Source organism: Cherax quadricarinatus, chromosome 3 (genome assembly GCF_038502225.1).
Source record: "Cherax quadricarinatus isolate ZL_2023a chromosome 3, ASM3850222v1, whole genome shotgun sequence".
NCBI lineage: Eukaryota > Metazoa > Arthropoda > Malacostraca > Decapoda > Parastacidae > Cherax > Cherax quadricarinatus.
Genome location: NC_091294.1, coordinates 74,485,788 through 74,504,387, shown reverse-complemented (window position 1 = coordinate 74,504,387; position 18,600 = coordinate 74,485,788). Strand labels below are relative to the sequence as shown.

General features: G+C 42.6%; 1 protein-coding gene across 4 annotated transcripts in view; it reads left to right on the top strand.

Annotated features, from left to right (window-relative positions):
• The window catches only part of SLO2 (slowpoke 2), a gene marked incomplete at its 3' end in the record, with an annotated part of 260,978 nt that extends 245,620 nt beyond the window's left edge, over window positions 1-15,358 (top strand). For all 4 annotated transcript variants that reach the window (XM_070092471.1, XM_070092465.1, XM_070092460.1 and 1 more), the window contains 2 exon segments: window positions 425-524; window positions 15,253-15,358. In XM_070092471.1, the coding sequence (XP_069948572.1) occupies window positions 425-524; window positions 15,253-15,358 (206 nt within the window).
• Between the last annotated feature and the right edge of the window lie 3,242 nt (window positions 15,359-18,600).

Sequence of the window (18,600 nt, the reverse complement as noted above, 5' to 3'; positions counted from 1 at the left end):
GACCTGACTCTCGGAGACTTCTGGAAGAGTCAGTTCAACATTCTCCAGTGTGTGAGGCTGATAATTAAAGCCTGAGAAATACTGTTTCAGACTTCGAACTTTTCGCAGTTCGCACACCACATGTGAACCAGAGTTGAAACGCTGAGGTTTCACTGTACATGTATAGCGCATGTTGGTAGTATCCTAGTATGATAAGAGACATCAGTGTACACGCTTTTTAAACTAGCAAGGTTGTATATGTACCCTTGTCACTTTAATGTCCAGAGTAGATTTGAAAGTATGATAATAAACTAATATTGAAAGTGTGATATTAAACATCAATTTTATGTATATAGAGTAAAAAATTTGCCTGCAATACAAAAATAATGTAAGATCAATGTGAGGGTGTAAGAGACGGAGTGTGTAGTCTTGGCTTATCTTACAGTTCTCCCTCAACATCTCAGACGACCCCAAGGAAGGTCACAGTAATCTCATCGAGAGAGCAGAGATCGCTCAGCTTGTTCGCTCCCGAATGCAAAGTCTAGGTAAGTCCCCCAGTACACCTCCTTTCCATGCTTGTCTTAGGTAGGTAGGTAGTAGATTCACCGGTATAATCGCCTGGCCCGGGCCATTTCCAAGAGGTGGCCCGGCCTTGGCTCCCTGTAGTGGGAGTTTCAGGCCATGGGAGGAGATACAAGTACCTCCTGGTCTTCGTGACTGTCATCATCCTCATAGTTTGCCAGGAAAAATAAGTCAGTAGAGTCAGTTTTAAGTAACTTTACATCACATACTGGTTACTTTGATAATCTAAACAATTCTGTCAGTGTTTTTTTCTGTCAGTTTTTTTTTTCAAGTTAAATATCTGTGAAATTTTAGCGAAGGTAATTTATTTATACTAATTGTAACTTAAGGTAAAAAGTGCTTCACTCGAGGTAACAGGTGGGTTTGTAGCCAGCTGGATCACCCACCTGGCTGTAGGTGGCCGGAATGAGGGTGTGGGTGGCCGGAATGAGGGTGTGGGTGGCCGGAATGAGGGTGTGGGTGGCCGGAATGAGGGTGTGGGTGGCCGGAATGAGGGTGTGGGTGGTGGGAATGACCTCTAAGGGGATCGTGCCTCCACTACATAACACAGCCTCCACTACATAACACAGCCTCCACTACATAACACAGCTTCCACTACATAACACAGCCTCCACTACATAACACAGCCTCCACTACATAACACAGCCTCCACTACATAACACAGCCTCCACTACATAACACAGCCTCCACTACATAACACAGCCTCCACTACATAACACAGCCTCCACTACATAACACAGCCTCCACTACATAACACAGCTTCCACTACATAACACAGCCTTCACTACATAACACAGCCTACTACACACAGCCTCTACTACATACACAGCCTAACACAGCCTCCCCTACATAACACAGCTTCCACTACATAACACAGCCTTCACTACATAACACAGCCTCCACTACATAACACAGCCTCTACTACATAACACAGCCTCTACTACATAACACAGCCTCCACTACATAACACAGCCTCTACTACATAACACAGCCTCTACTACATAACACAGCCTCCACTACATAACACAGCCTCTACTACATAACACAGCCTCTACTACATAACACAGCCTCCACTACATAACAGCCTCTACTACATAACACAGCCTCTACTACATAACACAGCCTCTACTACATAACACAGCCTCTACTACATAACACAGCCTCTACTACATAACACAGCCTCCACTACATAACAGCCTCTACTACATAACACAGCCTCTACTACATAACACAGCCTCCACTACATAACACAGCCTCTACTACATAACACAGCCTCTACTACATAACACAGCTTCCACTACATAACACAGCCTCCACTACATAACACAGCCTACACTACATAACACAGCCTCCACTACATAACACAGCCTCCACTACATAACACAGCCTACACTACATAACACAGCCTACACTACATAACACAGCCTCCACTACATAACACAGCTTCCACTACATAACACAGCCTCCACTACATAACAGCCTCCACTACATAACACAGCCTCCACTACATAACACAGCCTCCACTACATAACACAGCCTCCACTACATAACACAGCCTCCACTACATTACACAGCCTCCACTACATAACACAGCTTCCACTACATAACACAGCTTCCACTACATTACACAGCCTCCACTACATAACACAGCCTCCACTACATTACACAGCCTCCAGTACACAACACAGCTTCCACTACATTACACAGCCTCCACTACATAACACAGCCTCCACTACATTACACAGCCTCCACTACATAACACAGCCTCTACTACATAACACAGCCTACACTACATAACACAGCCTCTACTACATAACACAGCTTCCACTACATAACACAGCCTCTACTACATAACACAGCCTCCACTACATAACACAGCCTCCACTACATAACACAGCTTCCACTACATAACACAGCCTCCACTACATAACACAGCTTCCACTACATTACACAGCCTCCAGTACACAACACAGCTTCCACTACATTACACAGCCTCCACTACATAACACAGCCTCCACTACATAACACAACCTCCACTACACAACACAGCCTCCACTACATAACACAACCTCCACTACATAACACAGTCTCTCTATATAACATATCCTTACCTCTACAACACAGTCTTCACTATAATATACCATAACCTCCCCTGTATAACATAGCTTCTCCTATATACTACATAACACAGCCTCCACTACATAACACAGCCTCTACATAACACAACCTCCACTACACAACACAGCCTCCACTACATAACACAGCCTCCACAACATAACACAGCCTCCACTACATAACACAGCCTCCAACACAGCCTCCACTACATAACACTACAACATAACACAGCCTCCACTACCATAACATAACACAACCTCCACTACACAACACAGCCTCCACTACATAACACAACCTCCACTACACAACACAGCCTCCTCTACATAACACACCCTCCACTACATAACACAGCTCCACAACATAACTCCTACATAACACAGCCTCCACCAGAGCATCATCTATATGGTACAGATTCCTTTATATAATAGTCTCTATAAAAGCCTTCCACATATAACACAACCATCTGTATATAATGCAACCATCTGTATATAACAACCATCTGTATATAACACAACCATCTGTATATAACACAACCATCTGTATATAGCACAACCATCTGTATATAACACAACCATCTGTATGTAACACAACCATCTGTATACAGCACAACCATCTGTATTTAACACAACCATCTGTATATAATGCAACCATCTGTATATAACACAACCATCTGTATATAACACAACCATCTGTATATAACACAACCATCTGTATATAACACAACCATCTGTATATAACACAACCATCTGTATATAGAAAAATGACAGGATGGATAATGAGAACCTTCAAAACTAGGGATGCCAAGCCCATGATGACACTCTTCAGGTCACTTGTTCTATCTAGGCTGGAATATTGCTGCACACTAACAGCGCCTTTCAAGGCAGGTGAAATTGCTGACCTAGAAAATGTACAGAGAACCTTCACGGCGCGCATAACGGAGATAAAACACCTCAATTACTGGGAGCGCTTGAGGTTCCTGAACCTCTATTCCCTGGAACGCAGGCGTGGGAGATATATTATATACACTTGGAAAATCCTAGAGGGACTAGTACCGAACTTGCACACGAAAATCACTCACTACGAAAGCAAAAGACTTGGCAGACGATGCAACATCCCCCCAATGAAAAGCAGGGGTGTCACTAGCACGTTAAGAGACCATACAATAAGTGTCAGGGGCCCGAGACTGTTCAACTGCCTCCCAGCATACATAAGGGGGATTACCAACAGACCCCTGGAAGTCTTCAAGCTGGCACTGGACAAGCACCTAAAGTCGGTTCCTGACCAGCCGGGCTGTGGCTCGTACGTTGGTTTGCGTGCAGCCAGCAGTAACAGCCTGGTTGATCAGGCTCTGATCCACCAGGAGGCCTGGTCACAGACCGGGCCGCGGGGCGTTGACCCCCGGAACTCTCTCCAGGTAAACTCCAGGTAATATAACACAACCATCTGTATAACACAACCACCTGTATATAACACAACTACCTGTATATAACACAACCATCTGTATATAACACAACCATCTGTACATAATGCAACCATCTGTATATAACCCACTGACCATCTGTATATAACCCAGTGACCATCTGTATATAACCCACTGACCATCTGTATATAACCCACTGACCATCTGTATATAACCCACTGACCATCTGTATATAACCCACTGACCATCTGTATATAACCCACTGACCATCTGTATATAATGCAACCATCTGTATATAACAACCATCTGCATATAACACAACCATCTGTATATAACACAACCATCTGTATATAACACAACCATCTGTATATAACACAACCATCTGTATATAACACAACCATCTGTAAATGATGCAACCATCTGTATATAACAACCATCTGTATATAACACAACCATCTGTATATAACACAACCATCTGTATATAACAACCATCTGTATAACACAACCACCTGTATATAACACAACCATCTGTATATAACAACCATCTGTATATAACACAACCATCTGTATATAACACAACCATCTGTATATAACACAACCATCTGTATAACACAACCACCTGTATATAACACAACCATCTGTATATAACACAACCATCTGTAAATGATGCAACCATCTGTATATAACAACCATCTGTATATAACACAACCATCTGTATATAACTCAACCATCTGTATATAACAACAATCTGCATATAACACAACCATCTGTATATAACACAACCATCTGTATATAACACAACCATCTGTATATAACACAACCATCTGTATAACACAACCACCTGTATATAACACAACCATCTGTATATAACACAACCATCTGTAAATGATGCAACCATCTGTATATAACAACCATCTGTATATAACACAACCATCTGTATATAACACAACCATCTGTATTCATAAGAGCCTGTGTTATATAAGCCAGCCTCCCATATATAGCACATCCAACATCGTCATGCACCCGTCATCTACATAACACAGCCTATACCTAGGCTGTATCACCATAACACAAGTTACACGTACATAACATAAGCTGGACCTACATAACATAGGCAGGATGCGCCTATATAACACAGGACTTTGGTAGAATCATAGGTAGGCTTATGTTTTATGGTCCTTTCTTGCATTACGTTACCCCGGGAGGTCCAGGTCACCGACTCGGCTCCGTCAGTAAGGTACACCCGCAGGGGGCGGGTGACCTGGGGGATGCAAGTGCAGGGAAGATGCAAGGGAGGCTCTAGCTCCTGGGATCTCGTCTGAGGTCTCTCATCCTTTCCCACAAAGTGAATGAACCTCTGACTGGATGTGTTCATTGTTCCAGAATCCACAGTCGTTCTCAGTGGATGTGTTTATATTTCCAGACTCCCCAGTCATTCTCAGTGGGTGTGTTCATTGTTCCAGACTCCTCAGTCATTCTCAGTGGATATGTTCATTGCTCCAGACTCCACAGTCATTCTCAGTGGATGTGTTTATTGTTCCTGACTCCCCAGTAATTCTCAGTGGATGTGTTCATTGTTCCAGACTCCCCAGTCATTCTCAGTGGATGTGTTCATTGTCCCAGACTCCCCAGTCATTCTCAGTGGATGTGTTCATTGTTCCAGATTCCTCAGTCATTGTCAGTGGATGTGTTCATTGTTCCAGACTCACCAGTAATTCTCAGTGGATGTGTTCATTGTTCCAGACTCCACAGTCATTCTCAGTGGATGTGTTCATTGTTTCAGATTCCTCAGTCATTCTCAGTGGATGTGTTCATTGTTTCAGACTCCCCAGTAATTCTCAGTGGATGTGTTCATTGTTCCAGACTCCCCAGTCATTCTCAGTGGATGTGTTCATTGTTTCAGATTCCTCAGTCATTCTCAGTGGATGTGTTCATTGTTCCAGGCTCCTCAGTCATTCTCAGTGGATGTGTTCATTGTTCCAGATTCCTCAGTGATTCTCAGTGGATGTGTTCATTGTTCCAGACACCCCAGTCATTCTCAGTGGATGTGTTCATTGTCCCAGACTCCCCAGTCATTCTCAGTGGATGTGTTCATTGTTCCAGACTCCCCAGTCATTCTCAGTGGATGTGTTCATTGGTCCAGACTCCTCAGTCATTCTCAGTGGATGTGTTCATTGTTCAAGACTCCCCAGTCATTCTCAGTGGATGTGTTCATTGTTCCAGACTCCTCAGGCATTCTCATTGGATGTGTTCATTGTTCAAGACTCCTCAGTCAATCTCCGTGGATGTGTTCATTGTTCTAGACTCCCCAGTCATTCTCAGTGGATGTGTTCATTGTTCCAGACTCCTCATTAATTCTCAGTGGATGTGTTCATTGTTCCAGACTCCCCAGTCATTCTCAGTGGATGTGTTCATTGTTCCAGACTCCCCAGTCATTCTCAGTGGATGTGTTCATTGTTCCAGGCTCCCCAGTCATTCTCAGTAGATGTGTTCATTGTTCCAGACTCCTCAGTCATTCTCAGTGGATGTGTTCATTGTTCCAGACTCCCCAGTCATTCTCAGTGGATGTGTTCATTGTTCCAGACTCCTCACTCATTCTCAGTGGATGTGTTCATTGTTCCAGATTCCTCAGTCATTCTCAGTGGATGTGTTCATTGTTCCAGAGTCCTCAGTCATTCTCAGTGGATGTGTTCATTGTTCCAGACTCCCCAGTCATTCTCAGTGGATGTGTTCATTGTTCCAGATTCCTCAGTCATTTTCAGTGGATGTGTTCATTGTTCCAGACTCCCCAGTAATTCTCAATGGATGTGTTCATTGTTCCAGATTCCTCAGTCATTCTCAGTGGATGTGTTCATTGTTCCAGACTCCCCAGTCATTCTCAGTGGATGTGTTCATTGTTCCAGACTCCCCAGTCATTCTCAGTGGATGTGTTCATTGTTCCAGACTCCCCAGTCATTCTCAGTGGATGTGTTCATTGTTCCAGACTCCCCAGTCATTCTCAGTGGATGTGTTCATTGTTCCAGACTCCTCAGTCATTCTCAGTGGATGTGTTCATTGTTCCAGACTCCTCAGACATTCTCAGTGGATGTGTTCATTGTTCCAGACTCCTCAGACATTCTCAGTGGATGTGTTCATTGTTCCAGACTCCCTAGTCATTCTCAGTGGATGTTTTCATTGTTCCAGACTCCCCAGTCATTCTCAGTGCATGTATTCATTGTTCCAGACTCCTCAGTCATTCTCAGTGGACGTGTTCATTGTTCCAGACTCCTCAGTCATTCTCAGTGGATGTGTTCATTGTTCCAGACTCCTCAGTCATTCTCAGTGGATGTGTTCATTGTTCCAGACCCCCAGTCATTCTCAGTGGATGTGTTCATTGTTCCAGACTCCCCAGTCATTCTCAGTGGATGTGTTCATTGTTCCAGACTCCTCAGTCAATCTCAGTGGATGTGTTCATTGTTCCAGACTCCTCAGTCATTCTGAGTGGATGTGTTCATTGTTACAGACTCCTCAGTCATTCTCAGTGGATGTGTTCATTTTTCCAGACTCCCCAGTCATTCTCAGTGGATGTGTTCATTTTTCCAGACTCCCCAGTCATTCTTAGTGGATGTGTTCATTGCTCCGGACTCCCCAGTCATTCTCAGTGGATGTGTTCATTGTTCCAGACTCCTCAGTCATTCTCAGTGGATGTGTTCATTGTTCCAGACTCCCCAGTCATTCCCAGTGGTTGTGTTCATTGTTCCAGACTTTTCAGTCATTCTCAGTGGATGTGTTCATTGTTCCAGCCTCCCCAGTCATTCTCAGTGCATGTATTCATTGTTCCACACTCCTCAGTCATTCTCAGTGGATGTGTTCATTGTTCCAGACTCCTCAGTCATTCTCAGTGGATGTGTTCATTGTTCCAGACTCCTCAGTCATTCTCAGTGGATGTGTTCATTATTCCAGACACCCCAGTCATTCTCAGTGGATGTGTTCATTGTTCCAGACTCCCCACTCATTCTCAGTGGATGTGTTCATTGTTCCAGACTCCTCAGTCAATCTCAGTGGATGTGTTCATTGTTCCAGACTCCTCAGTCATTCTCAGTGGATGTGTTCATTGTTACAGACTCCTCAGTCATTCTCAGTGGATGTGTTCATTTTTCCAGACTCCCCAGTCATTCTCAGTGGATGTGTTCATTTTTCCAGACTCCCCAGTCATTCTCAGTGGATGTGTTCATTGTTCCGGACTCCCCAGTCATTCTCAGTGGATGTGTTCATTGTTCTAGACTCCTCAGTCATTCTCAGTGGATGTGTTCATTGTTCAAGACTCCCCAGTCATTCTCAGTGGTTGTGTTCATTGTTCCAGACTCCCCAGTAATTCTCAGTGGATGTGTTCATTGTTCCAGATTCCTCAGTCATTCTCAGTGGATGTGTTCATTGTTCCAGACTCCTCAGTCATTCTCAGTGGATGTGTTCATTGTTCCAGACTCCTCAGTCATTCTCAGTGGATGTGTTCATTGTTCCAGACTCCCCAGTCATTCTCAGTGGATGTGTTCATTGTTCCAGACTCCCCAGTCATTCTCAGTGGATGTGTTCATTGTTCCAGATTCCTCAGTCATTCTCAGTGGATGTGTTCATTGTTCCAGACTCCTCAGTCATTCTCAGTGGATGTGTTCATTGTTACAGACTCCTCAGTCATTCTCAGTGGATGTGTTCATTTTTCCAGACTCCCCAGTCATTCTCAGTGGATGTGTTCATTTTTCCAAACTCCCCAGTCATTCTCAGTGGATGTGTTCATTGTTCCGGACTCCCCAGTCATTCTCAGTGGATGTGTTCATTGTTATATATTCCTCAGTCATTCTCAGTGGATGTGTTCATTGTTCCAGACTCCCCAGTCATTCTCAGTGGTTGTGTTCATTGTTCCATATTCCTCAGTCATTCTCAGTGGATGTGTTCATTGTTCCAGACTCCCCAATAATTCTCAGTGGATGTGTTCATTGTTCCAGACTCCCCAGTCATTCTCAGTGGATGTGTTCATTGTTCCAGATTCCTCAGTCATTCTCAGTGGATGTGTTCATTGTTCCAGACTCCCCAGTCATTCTCAGTGGATGTGTTCATTGTTCCAGACTCCTCAGTCATTCTCAGTGGATGTGTTCATTATTCCAGATTCCTCAGTCATTCTCAGTGGATGTGTTCATTGTTCCAGACTCCCCAGTCATTCTCAGTGGATGTGTTCATTGTTCCAGACTCCTCAGTCATTCTCAGTGGATGTGTTCATTATTCCAGATTCCTTTCAGATTCCTCAGTCATTCTCAGTGGATGTGTTCATTGTTCCAGACTCCCCAATAATTCTCAGTGGATGTGTTCATTGTTCCAGACTCCCCAGTCATTCTCAGTGGATGTGTTCATTGTTCCAGATTCCTCAGTCATTCTCAGTGGATGTGTTCATTGTTCCAGACTCCCCAGTCATTCTCAGTGGATGTGTTCATTGTTCCAGACTCCTCAGTCATTCTCAGTGGATGTGTTCATTGTTCCAGATTCCTCAGTCATTCTCAGTGGATGTGTTCATTGTTCCAGACTCCCCAGTCATTCTCAGTGGATGTGTTCATTGTTCCAGACTTTCCAGTCATTCTCAGTGGATGTGTTCATTGTTCCAGGCTCCCCAGTCATTCTCAGTAGATGTGTTCATTGTTCCAGACTCCTCAGTCATTCTCAGTGGATGTGTTCATTGTTCCAGACTCCCCAGTCATTCTCAGTGGATGTGTTCATTGTTCCAGACTCCCCAGTCATTCTCAGTGGATGTGTTCATTGTTCCAGACTCCTCAGTCAATGTCAGTGGATGTGTTCATTGTTCCAGACTCCTCAGTCATTCTCAGTGGATGTGTTCATTGTTCCAGACTCCCCAGTCATTCTCAGTGGATGTGTTCATTGTTCCAGACTCCCCAGTCATTCTCAGTGGATGTGTTCATTGTTCTAGACTCCTCAGTCATTCTCAGTGGATGTGTTCATTGTTCCAGCCTCCCCAGTCATTCTCAGTGCATGTATTCATTGTTCCAGACACCTCAGTCATTCTCAGTGGATGTGTTCATTGTTCCAGACTCCTCAGTCATTCTCAGTGGATGTGTTCATTGTTCCAGACTCCTCAGTCATTCTCAGTGGATGTGTTCATTATTCCAGACACCCCAGTCATTCTCAGTGGATGTGTTCATTGTTCCAGACTCCCCAGTCATTCTCAGTGGATGTGTTCATTGTTCCAGACTCCTCAGTCAATCTCAGTGGATGTGTTCATTGTTCCAGACTCCTCAGTCATTCTCAGTGGATGTGTTCATTGTTACAGACTCCTCAGTCATTCTCAGTGGATGTGTTCATTTTTCCAGACTCCCCAGTCATTCTCAGTGGATGTGTTCATTTTTCCAAACTCCCCAGTCATTCTCAGTGGATGTGTTCATTGTTCCGGACTCCCCAGTCATTCTCAGTGGATGTGTTCATTGTTCTAGACTCCTCAGTCATTCTCAGTGGATGTGTTCATTGTTCCAGACTCCCCAGTCATTCTCAGTGGATGTGTTCATTGTTCCAGATTCCTCAGTCATTCTCAGTGGATGTGTTCATTGTTCCAGACTCCCCAGTAATTCTCAGTGGATGTGTTCATTGTTCCAGACTCCCCAGTCATTCTCAGTGGATGTGTTCATTGTTCCAGATTCCTCAGTCATTCTCAGTGGATGTGTTCATTGTTCCAGACTCCTCAGTCATTCTCAGTGGATGTGTTCATTGTTACAGACTCCTCAGTCATTCTCAGTGGATGTGTTCATTTTTCCAGACTCCCCAGTCATTCTCAGTGGATGTGTTCATTTTTCCAAACTCCCCAGTCATTCTCAGTGGATGTGTTCATTGTTCCGGACTCCCCAGTCATTCTCAGTGGATGTGTTCATTGTTCCATATTCCTCAGTCATTCTCAGTGGATGTGTTCATTGTTCCAGACTCCCCAGTCATTCTCAGTGGTTGTGTTCATTGTTCCATATTCCTCAGTCATTCTCAGTGGATGTGTTCATTGTTCCAGACTCCCCAATAATTCTCAGTGGATGTGTTCATTGTTCCAGACTCCCCAGTCATTCTCAGTGGATGTGTTCATTGTTCCAGATTCCTCAGTCATTCTCAGTGGATGTGTTCATTGTTCCAGACTCCCCAGTCATTCTCAGTGGATGTGTTCATTGTTCCAGACTCCTCAGTCATTCTCAGTGGATGTGTTCATTATTCCAGATTCCTCAGTCATTCTCAGTGGATGTGTTCATTGTTCCAGACTCCCCAGTCATTCTCAGTGGATGTGTTCATTGTTCCAGACTCCTCAGTCATTCTCAGTGGATGTGTTCATTATTCCAGATTCCTTAGTCATTCTCAGTGGATGTGTTCATTGTTCCAGACTCCCCAATAATTCTCAGTGGATGTGTTCATTGTTCCAGACTCCCCAGTCATTCTCAGTGGATGTGTTCATTGTTCCAGATTCCTCAGTCATTCTCAGTGGATGTGTTCATTGTTCCAGACTCCCCAGTCATTCTCAGTGGATGTGTTCATTGTTCCAGACTCCTCAGTCATTCTCAGTTGATGTGTTCATTATTCCAGATTCCTCAGTCATTCTCAGTGGATGTGTTCATTGTTCCAGACTCCCCAGTCATTCTCAGTGGATGTGTTCATTGTTCCAGCCTCCCCAGTCATTCTCAGTGGATGTGTTCATTGTTCCAGACTCCTCAGTCATTCTTAGTGGATGTGTTCATTGTTCCAGACTCCCCAGTCATTCTCAGTGGATGTGTTCATTGTTCCAGACTCCCCAGTCATTCTCAGTGGATGTGTTCATTGTTCCAGACTCCTCAGTCAATGTCAGTGGATGTGTTCATTGTTCCAGACTCCTCAGTCATTCTCAGTGGATGTGTTCATTGTTCCAGACTCCCCAGTCATTCTCAGTGGATGTGTTCATTGTTCCAGACTCCCCAGTCATTCTCAGTGGATGTGTTCATTGTTCTAGACTCCTCAGTCATTCTCAGTGGATGTGTTCATTGTTCCAGACTCCCCAGTCATTCTCAGTGGTTGTGTTCATTGTTCCATATTCCTCAGTCATTCTCAGTGGATGTGTTCATTGTTCCAGACTCCCCAGTAATTCTCAGTGGATGTGTTCATTGTTCCAGACTCCCCAGTCATTCTCAGTGGATGTGTTCATTGTTCCAGATTCCTCAGTCATTCTCAGTGGATGTGTTCATTGTTCCAGACTCCTCAGTCATTCTCAGTGGATGTGTTCATTGTTACAGACTCCTCAGTCATTCTCAGTGGATGTGTTCATTTTTCCAGACTCCCCAGTCATTCTCAGTGGATGTGTTCATTTTTCCAAACTCCCCAGTCATTCTCAGTGGATGTGTTCATTGTTCCGGACTCCCCAGTCATTCTCAGTGGATGTGTTCATTGTTCCAGACTCCTCAGTCATTCTCAGTGGATGTGTTCATTGTTCCAGACTCCCCAGTCATTCTCAGTGGTTGTGTTCATTGTTCCATATTCCTCAGTCATTCTCAGTGGATGTGTTCATTGTTCCAGATTCCTCAGTCATTCTCAGTGGATGTGTTCATTGTTCCAGACTCCCCAGTCATTCTCAGTGGATGTGTTCATTGTTCCAGACTCCTCAGTCATTCTCAGTGGATGTGTTCATTATTCCAGATTCCTCAGTCATTCTCAGTGGATGTGTTCATTGTTCCAGACTCCCCAGTCATTCTCATTGGATGTGTTCATTGTTCCAGACTCCTCAGTCATTCTCAGTGGATGTGTTCATTATTCCAGATTCCTCAGTCATTCTCAGTGGATGTGTTCATTGTTCCAGACTCCCCAATAATTCTCAGTGGATGTGTTCATTGTTCCAGACTCCCCAGTCATTCTCAGTGGATGTGTTCATTGTTCCAGATTCCTCAGTCATTCTCAGTGGATGTGTTCATTGTTCCAGACTCCCCAGTCATTCTCAGTGGATGTGTTCATTGTTCCAGACTCCTCAGTCATTCTCAGTGGATGTGTTCATTATTCCAGATTCCTCAGTCATTCTCAGTGGATGTGTTCATTGTTCCAGACTCCCCAGTCATTCTCAGTGGATGTGTTCATTGTTCCAGCCTCCCCAGTCATTCTCAGTGGATGTGTTCATTGTTCCAGACTCCTCAGTCATTCTTAGTGGATGTGTTCATTGTTCCAGACTCCCCAGTCATTCTCAGTGGATGTGTTCATTGTTCCAGACTCCCCAGTCATTCTCAGTGGATGTGTTCATTGTTCCAGACTCCTCAGTCAATGTCAGTGGATGTGTTCATTGTTCCAGACTCCTCAGTCATTCTCAGTGGATGTGTTCATTGTTCCAGACTCCCCAGTCATTCTCAGTGGATGTCTTCATTGTTCCAGACTCCCCAGTCATTCTCAGTGGATGTGTTCATTGTTCCAGACTCCTCAGTCATTCTTAGTGGATGTGTTCATTGTTCCAGACTCCCCAGTCATTCTCAGTGGATGTGTTCATTGTTCCAGACTCCCCAGTCATTCTCAGTGGATGTGTTCATTGTTCCAGACTCCTCAGTCAATGTCAGTGGATGTGTTCATTGTTCCAGACTCCTCAGTCATTCTCAGTGGATGTGTTCATTGTTCCAGACTCCCCAGTCATTCTCAGTGGATGTGTTCATTGTTCCAGACTCCCCAGTCATTCTCAGTGGATGTGTTCATTAATCCAGACTCCCCAGTCATTCTCAGTGGATGTGTTCATTATTCCAGACTCCACAGTCATTCTCAGTGGATGTGTTCATTGTTCCAGACTCCTCAGTCATTCTTCGTGGATGTGTTCATTGTTCCAGATTCCTCAGTCATTTATTTCAAAATTTATTAAATAAATCAGTAACGTGTTAAACTAAACCAGCTGTACGATAAGTGGTTTATTAATTATATCTTGTTATGATAGAGTTAAAGGTAAAATCGTATTTAAAATATAATAAATTATTTTCCTCTGGTATTTTTTTAATATTACTAAAGTAATTGATAGTTGAAGAAATTACACCAACTATTTTTTTTTAATTTATAGTAATTACTTAAGAATGTAATTTTGTCTTGTCCATTAAACCACATTAAACACTAATATAATTTGTGTGTTTATTTACACTTATAAACTTACACAATCATACACAGTTTCACTCTACTGTAAGTCTCAAATTTAAGGGAATTTTTGTCTTCAGAAAAAACTTTTGGCCTATGCTAATGTCTATTTCCGGCCAGACTTGCTGAGGTCAATAGTCAATAGTCTCACACTCATCCTGGCCTCTCAAAAAATTTTTTTCCCTTTTCATAACCTATAGAGATGTAACACAAATAACCCGCACATAAAAGAGAGAAGCTTACGACGACGTTTCGGTCCGACTTGGACCATGTCATTATTAATGATACCCGTGTGTGTTAAAATAAGTAAAATAAGCAAATAACATTTGCATGAAAGTCGTCCATTATTAAAACATGGTCCAAGTTATTCATCTCTTTGACTCACCCAAACTGGGGGTCTCTGTTTCCATATATATACCTGGAGGGTATTCCGGGGGGGTCAACGCCCCCGGGGCCCGGTCCATGACCAGGCACATCCATTACATATTTCTAAGACTGTGCATTATGCTACATTTTTGGGATAACACTTACTGATTTCATTAAGAGATTGAGGTTAGGTTTCTGGAGGTCCTACACGCTTCTTACAACAACATTTTGCAACCACAGAAAAGGAAATCAAATATCTGAGAACAGGGTAGTGGTTTTTCACGTAAAAGTAGGTGGTAGGTGAGACTCTCCCTCCCATGAGGTCGTCGTTAACACTGGCTGTACAAAGAGATCATCTACGAGCCATGGAATAACATAAATGTGACGAGAAACGTCCCATCTCACCAGTTCCAATTGATTTCGAGTGACAGTGTTAAAATGGCTACATTACAGCCTTTCCTACACATAACACAGCGTCTCTCTACATAACACAGCTCCTCCCTACATAATACAGCCCCTCGCTACATAACACAGCCCCTCGCTACATAACACAACCCCTCGCTACATAACACAACCTCTCTCTAATGACAGTAAACTACACCCACACAAATGCAGCCTCCGTGCACCGCTTGATAGTGTATATGATTAGACTGTTCCCACAGCTCTACCGCCCGAGGATTATGACGACGTCTCTGAGAAGCGCAACTCTCTCTCCTTCGTCATCATCAATCCCTCGTGTGACCTCAAGCTAGAGGAGGGAGACATTGTGTAAGTTTGTTCTTGTACTGTCCTTTTATGTTGATGGATTACAAAATACCTATATTTCTAGTTTCCAAGATTATATATATATATATATATATATATATATATATATATATATATATATATATATATATATATATATATATATATATATATATATATATATATATATTGTGGCATACTAATAGTATGTTACATTTTATACGGCATGTCACGCACCCATATGGGCATGCACTCCAGACCAGTGAACCATGTGCTAAGAGTATAATGAGTAGGGGCCCCCTGGTTATACTAGCGTCTTGGTTCAACCAGCCAATGACAAGGAAGTCCTCCAAAGTTGTGAAGCGATGAGGGACACTCGTGAATCAACACTGGTAGACTTACCTCCAAGTCTGGCCGAAGATGGTTCTCACCGTGTCTCTTGTTTGCATTAGATTACTGTGCGTATTATCTGTATATATTGTACATACACTGCTTGTTGTTTGGTGAAGGAAAGATAAGTATTTACTCTCTTGCTGCCGCCATTTTGCTCGCTCCTCATTTCTACCTTAGCTGTTGTGCTACAACCAGGTGTGCAGGCCACTAAACTACACCTGAGTCTGTGTTAGGTAAAAGGACACAAGCACAACTAATGTGACATTTTACTGTGGCAACGTTTTGCTCTCCAGGAGCTTTATCAAGCTGTTACAAACAATACATGGACACAGAGGCTATATATAGGCTTAGAGTGAGGTGTGGTAGTAGTAATACTAGTAGTAGAAAAGTCAACTTGTACATGTATTGTAACTACTACTACCACTAGTATTACTACTACTGCTACCACTAGTATTACGACTACTACACCTCACTCAAAGCCTACATATAGCCTCTGTGTCCATGTACTGTTTGTAACGGCTTGATAAAGCTCCTGGAGAGAGAAACGTTGCCACACTAAAATGTCACATTAGTTGCACTTGTGTCCTTTTACCTAACAGATTGTCGGCAATTCTACCAACATTAATACAACCTGTGTTTGTAATATATATATATATATATATATTATTATATTTTTTATTATCACACCGGCCGATTCCCACCAAGGCAGGGTGGCCCGAAAAAGAAAAACTTTCACCATCATTCACTCCATCACTGTCTTGCCAGAAGGGTGCTTTACACTACAGTTTTTAAACTGCAACATATATATATATATATATATATATATATATATATATATATATATATATATATATATATATATATATATATATATATATATATATATATATATGTATATATATATTATACATATATATATATATATATATATATATATATATATATATATATATATATATATATATATATATATATATTATATAAAGTGGGACAGGAGTAAATATTGTGATTATCTCATAAAATGTCTTAGTCTCTGGCTTAATTAGTGTAGTTTGGGTTATTTCCTTTTCAGAAGATTTTGCTACTGACTTCTGACACCCATCCAGCTGTAGTGTTAGTCCTGCGACTCTCGTAAGTGCTACAACAGCTGTTGTTCTGTAAGGCTTTTCCTGCTAGCCTGGTCCGTGAGTGAATGTGGTTTCACCAAATTATCCCTTTCAATTCATGATTACTGATGAAATTCATGATGGAACTGTGAAAGTATTGTGACTCATAAAAACTTCCTGATTTGAGTACCAGACAGATCACCGAGATTTGAGCCTGGCAAAGTCAACTGTTTGTCGGATTCTGAAGAAAGCTGACGACACTGCTGATTGTGGAGCTCTGCGTTAAGGAAGATGTGGAAGAAAACGCAAGACAGCTCCTCACGATGACAAGGTTATCATATGAAATAGTGTGAAGGATCCCAAGAAAACCAGCAAAGATCTTCAGAGAGATTTGGCTTCAGCTGACGTAAATGTTGATTCTTTAACTGTTTTACGAAGGCTCCTTGAAGTTGACAGATCTGCCAGAGAGACGGTAAAAAGGAAAACAGTTGACTGCTGATGTGAAGAAAAAACGGCTGCGGTGGGCACTCGATCCTAAGAGCTAAACAGATGAATGGAGAAGAGTTATATTTTCAGATGAGGCGCATATTGAAGTACATGGGTACAGATCAGTGGTAGTGAGACGGAGCAAAGGCGAACCTCTTCGGAATGAACACATTCAATAATTGCCAAAACACCAACCTAGGAAGATGTTTTGGGGTAGTTTTACTGCTAAAGGCTCTGGACGGAGTGTTATTGTTGGGGGAATGATGAACAATGACAAATACAAGGCAATCCTGGCTACTCATTTGCTTCCCATTATGGACAGAGACTTTCCTGATGGAGAAGGCATTATCCAGCGGGATCTTGCTACATACGACACTTCCAGAAAAATGCTGATATTCTTCGAAGAGAGTGGGCTAAGTGTTCTAAATTGCCCTGGAAACTCCTGACCTCGACCCAATGGAGAATGAATGGGCAATAACCAAACGCAGGATCGCGAAACAGAACAGTTCAACTGTGAAAATGCTAAATACTGCTGTTATTAGATGATCAGGTACCACGACGACGAACTTGCCAAAATGTGTTCAACGTTGGTCGATTCAATGTCAGAGCGTGTAGCAATGTTCACAAAAGTAAAGGGCAGTCATGTCTCTTATTAAATCATCTGTCATATCATTGCCGTGTATTTTTCAAATAAACATTAATTTTCCAAATAAATGTCTTATTTCATCACTGTCCCGATTAACATTCACTCTACTGTATGCATATATACATACATTACTGTCTCAGACAGGCGATCTTAACAATGCAAGACAAGCCATGGGGGATGGAAATCTTCAGCTGAAGATCTACATCCCCCATGATTTGTCTTGTACTTTCTTCATTACGATTTATCCTGAGTTTATCGTCTATAGGGCTTTGAGAGGTATTAGACTAGTGTATAAACACTAGGGTCACTGCTGGTGACCACTGACACAGAAAAGCTACAGAAGTGCTATCTGAGAAATCTTTAGAAAGCCCTGGGAGCTCCGTGGTACTGCCTTGGACCTGCTACGTGCCAGAAAAATGGTTGAAGTCCCCGTTCATTCATTTGTTTTCCTTCATTGCCAGTCATTTTTATTAAAGAGTAATATATATTTCAGCCTTACACAAATCTCAAAACATTAAGAGACTTTTCCGTATTCCTTTGGTGTCATATAGTTTAGGAACATTCATTTTGAGCAGAGAGAAGTTTAAATTATTCAGTGAAGTGTCTGACAGAACGAGATCTGAAGAAATAACTGA